This window comes from Myotis davidii, unplaced genomic scaffold, assembly GCF_000327345.1.
Source record: "Myotis davidii unplaced genomic scaffold, ASM32734v1 scaffold68, whole genome shotgun sequence".
NCBI classification, from domain to species: Eukaryota; Metazoa; Chordata; class Mammalia; order Chiroptera; family Vespertilionidae; genus Myotis; species Myotis davidii.
The window spans coordinates 7,327,002-7,334,885 of NW_006300376.1; the positions used below are offsets into that span (position 1 = coordinate 7,327,002).

The 7,884-nt window shown below is 41.5% G+C and overlaps 1 protein-coding gene across 1 annotated transcript in view; it reads left to right on the forward strand.

Annotated features, from left to right (window-relative positions):
- The first annotated feature begins 321 nt into the window (after positions 1-321).
- The window catches only part of MCHR2 (melanin concentrating hormone receptor 2), a 12,642-nt gene continuing 5,079 nt past the window's right edge, over positions 322-7,884 (forward strand). Inside the window, exons 1-3 of the mRNA XM_006777226.1 lie at positions 322-534; positions 3,000-3,209; positions 5,828-6,022. Of these exons, the coding sequence (XP_006777289.1) occupies positions 353-534; positions 3,000-3,209; positions 5,828-6,022 (587 nt within the window). The 5' untranslated portion in view covers positions 322-352. The remainder of the gene's footprint in view (positions 535-2,999; positions 3,210-5,827; positions 6,023-7,884) is intronic.

Here is a 7,884-nt window from a genome sequence, read left to right on the forward strand (position 1 = left end):
CATCCAAAACATGAAACATCTACTCACCTCATTTCTCAAACATGAATTTTGTCCTCTCTCACATACTTTTTTTTATTCTGGATATATATATATATATATATATATATTGAGATCAACCTCTTTAAGGAATTTTTAAGTGAACAGTACAATGCTGAATGTTGAATAAGCACAGTGTTATACAGCAGATCTCTCTAACTTTTTCATTATATTCACCCTGTAATCTTCTGTTATATGGGGTCTTGATTCAAAAAAGGCCCCAATAAATATTTTTTAATTAAGTTAAAGAAAATCTATATTGAGGGAACTGCACTTCCTATTCCTCACAGCTTTAACCACTGGAAGTTCATGAACAATGAATTCACTTCACTCTTCCTTTTGGAACACCTCTGCTGAACTTTTGAACAAATCCTGGAATAAAGAGCTTGCTTATCAATCCCTCAGCGTTGTGGATACAGTCATCCTCCCTTCCATGGTTGGGCTTATCTGCTCAATGGGGCTGGTTGGCAACATCCTCATCGTATTCACTATAGTAAGGTAAGGCTTCTCCTTTCCCACGGTGTAGGGACATTCTGTACTCCCTAAGTGAATCCTTTTCTCCTTGGAGGATTTTTCTTAGTGAAATCAGGTTTTGGAATATGTGCTTAAGATAATTAAAAAAGATTCTACAGATTTTTTTTATCATGTATTAATAACATCTGAGTTGCAGGTCTCAGGATGAAAAGACCTAGGCCAAAGCTTACTGCTGAGTTAGTGAATTTTTAGAGCTATGATTCTCAATCTTAGCTACATATTCGAATCGCTGAGGAGCTTTTAAGAATCTTAATATACACTTTCACCCCAGACCAATGAAACTCAGAAACTCTGGAGATTGAGCCCAGGCAGGGAATGAAACTGTGAGGCAACCATTTTATTTTCTGGCAATAAGACATATTCTAAGAAACTGAGCTGGTTTGGCTGGTAAAAAGACTCTCACTCACTTGGGCAAGAGAAAGACTCGACTTGATCCCCACAGACTTAAGCAGTCATACAGGGGGCTGTCCCCCTCAACACTGACCACCCTGAATAGGCCAAATGAGAGACACAGTGACCCTGGGAAGCAAGCAGTGAACCAACATATGACTTTGCCAAAGGAAGACTAAAAACATATATGAAACATATATACAAAAAAAAAAAAAGGCGTAAGCAAGATGGAGTCTCCAGAATAAGATGTTCTATATGACTTTTTTGTAAAGTAAGAGGTGATAGGTGCATTAGGAGGGTGACTATAAAGTAGTGAAACCCGATCATCACCAGTCTATTATACTTTAAACTTAGAGTTGGTCAAAGGAAACCAAATTAGAAAGTGTAGGAGGAAAATTGAGACAATTATAACATATTTCCCCTTTTATTCTTCAAGGAGAGACTAATGAACTCAGCCCCTTTACTCAAGTATTGTCCACAGCCATGGTGGGCCCTGGGAAGCTATTTCAATAAAGGAATTGATATTTTCCTCCATTGAGTCCCCACCTCCATGTCTTGAACACATCTTTCTTCCATCTACCGACAGGCCACTCGAAGAGAACAGAGACTCTCTAAGGAATGGCCTGTCTCCCAATAAATAAAAAGTTCCCGCTCTGCCATCCCCTGCCTTCAACTCCCTGCCAAAGCAACTAATTCACACTAAATCATAATTTACTGAGACACCTTACTTTTTACCCCTCCCAATGGTGCCTACATTTTATGCAGAGATGACAACAGGGACAGTATATTAACCTGAAGGAATACTAATGGTCAAATGGTGGAATACAAGCTGCTAAGAAGGGAAAATGCTCAGAATAAGGCCTCTTCTCCCCGCCCCCCCACATCCCCTACACCCCCACCTCCCACCCCCTCGCCCCAGCTTAAATCAAACTAGCAGTTCCCTTTGACCCACCCCTCTACTGTTTCCATGAAGTTGCAGTCAGGCTGTCCTCTAGGGCAGTGGTCAGCAAACCGTGGCTCGCGAGTCACGTGCGGCTCTTTGGACCCTTTAGTGTGGCTCTTCCACAAAATACCACATGAGGGCACGCACGTACAGTGCGAAGTTGACTTAACACTTTAAGTAAAGTTTATTAAGTTAATTTTAGGAAACATGGAGTGAAAGAAGATGTAGTGTTAAGGATTGAGAAAGGTATGTTGAGATGGTTTGGACATATAGAGAGGATGAACGAAAGGAAATAGACAAAACAAGTATACAAGACGAGTGTGGATGGGAGAGTTGGAAGGGGTCGATCTCAGCGAATGTACCTCAATCAGATTGAGGACGTTTTTAGCAAAGGCCAGCTTAGGAGCACCCTAATTAAGTTAATAACAATGTACCTACCTATATAGTTTAAGTTTAAAAAATTTGGCTCTCAAAAGACATTTCCATCGTTGTACTGTTGATATTTGGCTCTGTTGACTAATGAGTTTGCCGACCACGGCTCTAGGGCAACAGTCATCTTGGCTGGGGCTGGAGTATCAGCTTTCAAGGCAGCCCATTCACACACCCGGCTAGTTGGTGCTGGTTGTTGCAGGAGGCCTCAGTTCCTCTCCAGGTGGGGGGACCTCTCCGTAGAGTTACTTGAGTATTCTCACAAGATGGCAGCTGGCTTCCCCAGAGAAAATGATCCAAGAGAGAGCAAGGAGAAAACTCCACAAAGCTTTTATGTCCTAATTTTAAAATGTCACACACTGTCATTTCCACCATTTGTTAAAAATGAGTTACTAAGTGCAACCGCACTCAAAAAGAGGGAATTAGGCTCCATGTTTTGGAAGCAATATCTAAGAATGTACAGACACATTTTTAAACCACTGCAGTTAGGTCTCAGGCATATAGTTCAAACTGTTTAAATATACTAGGCATTTATATGTACACTTATATAAGTTTCCCTTTAACTTTTAAAATCCATTTTGGCCATTGAAAATTGTAACAGGTGACATACATTGAAGAAGGTGCATACTTTGGATGTCAGTCTTCAGTTTCCGTCCATTTCTTTCAGGTCAAGGAAAAAAACTATTCCTGACATTTACATCTGCAACCTGGCTGTGGCTGATCTGGTTCACATCGTCGGAATGCCCTTTCTTATTCACCAGTGGGCCCGGGGAGGGGAGTGGGTATTTGGGGGGCCTCTCTGCACCATCATTACATCCCTGGATACCTGCAACCAGTTTGCCTGTAGTGCCATCATGACTGTAATGAGTGTGGACAGGTAAGTGAAGAGACTGAAATGTCTAACATAATTCAGAGGTGCCTGTGCTTCATACTTAAAGCAACATCAGAGCTGGTTTATAACAGCAAGGCTTCTCTTCCTTATTGTGGAACTGATTACGTAAGAATATTTGTTCCCATTTTCACAGAAGTCTATTTTAATGGAAAGCTTAAAACACTAAAATCTTTTTTCCAATCATTCTTTTTTACCTCAGTTTTACTTACAACTCACTACAATATAAAAGGATTTCAAAATCATGAAAAAGTTGCAAACTAGAATGAATGCCCCCATGATTCTTGCAATAAGGAAGCTGAGGCCCCAAGAAGTGAGGATATTTGTGAAGGGCACAGAGGGAGTCCATGACAGACAGAGCTGAGAACTGAAGTGGGTCTCCTCACTCCCTGTCAGGGCTATTTCCTGTATGTTCAAAGTCTCACACTCTCTTTCTATTACCTAGCAGCCTAATGGAATCAGTGGAGTAGATATAGACTCCTACACAGATATAAGGAAATATCCCAGTACCAGGAAGACCATCTTTTACACTCGTCATTATGCCTGATTAATGCAAATGCTGCCATTTTACATCATTAGCAATGTATCCTCCTGTGCTCTGGAGTGTGCCACAGCCATATCACCAACCATGTAAGCTAATGTTGTTTGAGAAGATGAGAGTGATGGTGAGCACTTACAGGGCCAATGAGTGGTGGAGCCAGTTCAGACCCAGGCTGTCTCTAAAGTTGGCAGGTGGCTTATAATTAACTCACCACCTGACCTCTTTCAGAAATATGCAAGCCAGGATGAGCCCTCATCATCCAGATGCCAAGACTTCCACATAAGGTCTTCCCCAATCAGAAGCAAGTCCTAAAAAACAACAGTAACACACACAACAGGAATTGTCTCAGAGAGCAACCCACCTAAAATCTCGATCCACATTCGTCCCACCCAACCCAATTCTAGCACACTTGATCTCCCTTGCTCTGATCTCTCTTGCTCCAAATAAATCACATAGTCTAATTTAGTGTGTGTTTTGTTGTTGTTGTTGTTGTTGTTTATTGTCTAGCTTCCCCCTACCCCTCAAATATAAATTCCACAAATGCAGGTTTGATCATATTGTCTAGTTTCCCCCTACCCGTCAAATATAAATTCCACAAATGCAGGTTTGATCAATGATATATCCCAAGTGTCCGTGTAACAGTGCCTGGCAAACAGGGGCTCAAAAAACATTGATGAATGAATGACCATCAGTCTAGACGGCTGTGTTAAATTTCCTGGGCCCATCCAGGACTTCTTTCTGAGCTCTGACCCTTTTGCTTGTCCAAGTGGGCCCTTGAGGTGGGGAAGTTATGAGTAGTTCTTCTGATGGATGAATAAAGCAATGGCAAGGCTGGATTATTATTCAGACATGAATAGTAATAGTAATGTTTGATGCATTTTTTATATCTTGCTGCTTTTCTGCAAAAGAATTCTCCAAATATAGAGTGTATTTCTCAAGTCATAATTAACATCACATTTTTCAATCAATGTACTGTGTAGGTCTGGATAATTCATCTGATGCCAGCCAATGCTGACAGTGCCTTGAGTAAACCCTGGCCAGCTTGCCAGGGTTCCAACACTAGAGAGAGGGCCCTGCACAGGGCAGGCCTCTGCAGAAAAGCGACCTAGAGTACAGGCCTTCCCAACCACAACACCGTTCTTGGAGATAATAAAAACTGCTTGATACACTGTACTCTGAATAAGGAGAGTATTGGCTTTTCCTTTAATTGTACCTCTTCTGTGAACCTCTTACTCTACAACCTCTACCCCCAGCAAAACTCTGCTTTTCTAAATACCTTTGATTCCAGGTCTGAAGACTTTTTTTCATCCTTTAGCTTTTAGTTGACTCTTAAAAATTCTTCTTGGATTTGCTAGAGAACTAAATATGTTTGATATATCAGGATTTCAAGTTTGATTAATGATTACCCTTTTTTTCTGGATCAAAAATGGAAAAAAGAAAAGAAAGAAGAAAAAGACTTCTACATAAAATGAGCCCATTTCCCCCTCTAGCTTGCAGCCTAAGTTCCCTGAGGAATTTGCAATTGTCTACACCAGTTATTTTGTTTATCCTTGCTGTGATTTGTCTGAACTAAACCCCCAAAGTGCCTGGGGACTCTACTGAAAAGCAATCTGAGCAAAATGCCTGTCCCATGGCCCGAACCTCTCCCTCCAGCCAGTGCACTTCCCTCTTCCTGCCTCTATATCAGTCAATCCTAAGGGGCAGAGGGCCCCCGCCTCCCAGAGGAAATCCCTGTTCAGAGACCAAGTTTAAGGAGCCTCATCTACAAGGAAAGCACCTTTGTAAAGAGAGAGTTGGCAGGGCAGAATTTTACCCTCTTCAGTGTGTTTGTGGAAGTGACAGCTATTTCAGAGAGTGGTCTATTCAGACTTGTAGGGTCAAGAGTTGTTTTCTGTATAGGTACCAGCCAGCTCTTAAAAAATACTGTAGCTTTCTTTTACCCTGATAGTGGTATGCTTCAGGAAGAATGATAATACTAATAATTTACTCTTGTCATGAACCATTCATTGTTGGAGCTCAGTGCTTTTATTGATTATTCCCAAACCCTTTTTAACTGGCTTTGCAGGTATTTGGCTCTCGTCCAACCATTTCGACTTACAAGTTGGAGAACGAGGTACAAAACCATCCGCATCAATGTGGGCCTCTGGGCAGCTTCCTTTATCCTGGCGTTGCCTGTCTGGCTCTACTCAAAGGTCATCACGTTCGAAGACGGCGTGAAGAGTTGTGCTTTTGATTTAGCATCCCCTGACGATGTGCTCCGGTAGGTTGTAACAACTTAAGAAAAATGGAGTTGAATTAAGTTATGAAGTGCTTCAGCCTCGCTGTCTGCATGCCGTGTCCTTGGGGATCCTCTCCCCGACAATCTCCCCACTTAGTTGCCTGCCTTCCATAATCAAGTGGATCGTCTGATCTCTAAGAGAGGGTAACCTTTAGAAAAAGATTTTGAGTTTAGTCATGTAACTTTAGTGGGCACAAATGTATCTAAATATGGATTTTAAAGATCCCTGGCAGCCAGACACAGCAAAAACACAGCGATCAAGGGAGGGACAGAATTTCAAAAAGGGTCTCAGAGTTCCTGAGATGCAAACCTTATTAATATGCAGATGGAGTTTGGTTGAGTTGTGCCCCCCCACCAAAAAAAAGATATATTGCCCTCAGCATCTATGAATGTGACCTTATTTAGAAGTAAGGTCCTTGTAGATATGTCAAGTGAAGATGAGGTCATACTGGATTAAGGTGGGCCCCCTAGCCAGTGATTGGTGTCCTGATAAGGGTAGGAAGATTTGAAGATACACAGAGAGAAAGAACATCTGTGAACACAGAGACAGAGATTGGGGGAATGTGTCTACAAGTCAAGGAACCCCAAGGATTGCCAGAACCCACCAGAGGCCGGGAGAGAGGCAGGGAGCAGATTTTCCCTCAGAGCCTCCAAAAGTAACCAGCCCTGCTGACACCTTGATCTCAAACTCTTGACCTCCAGTTCTGTAAGACAATACATTTCTGTCTTTTTAAGCTACCCAGTTTGTGGTAATGTGTTACAACAGCTGAATATAACTAATGCAGACACCAACACAGGCATTTCTTATGTTTTAATTTGAAAAGAAAAAGTTAGTCAAAAAAGTTTTTATTTGAAATTTTTAACATAGCATTGAAGTCTATGACTAAATATTTTTTGATCACTTACTAAGCACAAGATACTGTGCTAGGTGCATTTTATATACATCCATACACTATCTCAAGTCAATATGGCGGGTTCCTTTTCCCATCCACCACTTTTTTTTTTTTTTTTTGCAGGTGAGGAATTTTATTTTGTAAAACATTCAAAACATTATAAGCCAGTTTTGCATGTTGATATAACTGGAGATATGAGTTGGAACAACCCCTGATGTCCAAATAGTTGTTCTAGCTATGGGCCACCATCACATACAATTCACTTGAAGTACTTAGTGAATTCGGTTAATTATCTTCTTTCCTTGCTTCTTATTGAAAATGTAAATATTCCCCAGAGGATTATCCTGTTTTACTGTTGACAGATACCTCTGGAGTCCAACACATAAGCCATTTTTAAACTGGCTTTACTATTCACAGAAGCAAATAGAACTCCCCTAGTTCTCAGAGAAATCCTAAACTTTATTCTTTTTTTTTCTTTCTTGATTAAGGTATTACATATGTGAGTCTTTATCCCCCCACTGCCCCCCACTCCCCTACTTATGGCCTCACCCCCCTGGTGTCTGTGTCCATTGGAGTCCAACATAAGCCATTTTTAAACTGGCTTTACTATTCACAGAAGCAAATAGAACTCCCCTAGTTCTCAGAGAAATCCTAAACTTTATTCTTTTTTTTTCTTTCTTGATTAAGGTATTACATATGTGAGTTTTTATCCCCTCACAGCCCCCCACTCTCCTACTCATGGCCTCACCCCCCTGGTGTCTGTGTCCATTGGTCATGCCCATATGCATGTGTACACTCTTTCGGTTGATCTCTCTCCCTTCCCCCCATCCTCCCCTCCCTTCCCCCCAAGGCCCTACGGCCTGATCCATGTTTCTCTGTCTCTGGATCTGTTTTTGTTCATCTGGCCAGCAGTAAGTTTGCGTTGGAACCCCCTTAATCTTTTTCTGGGTA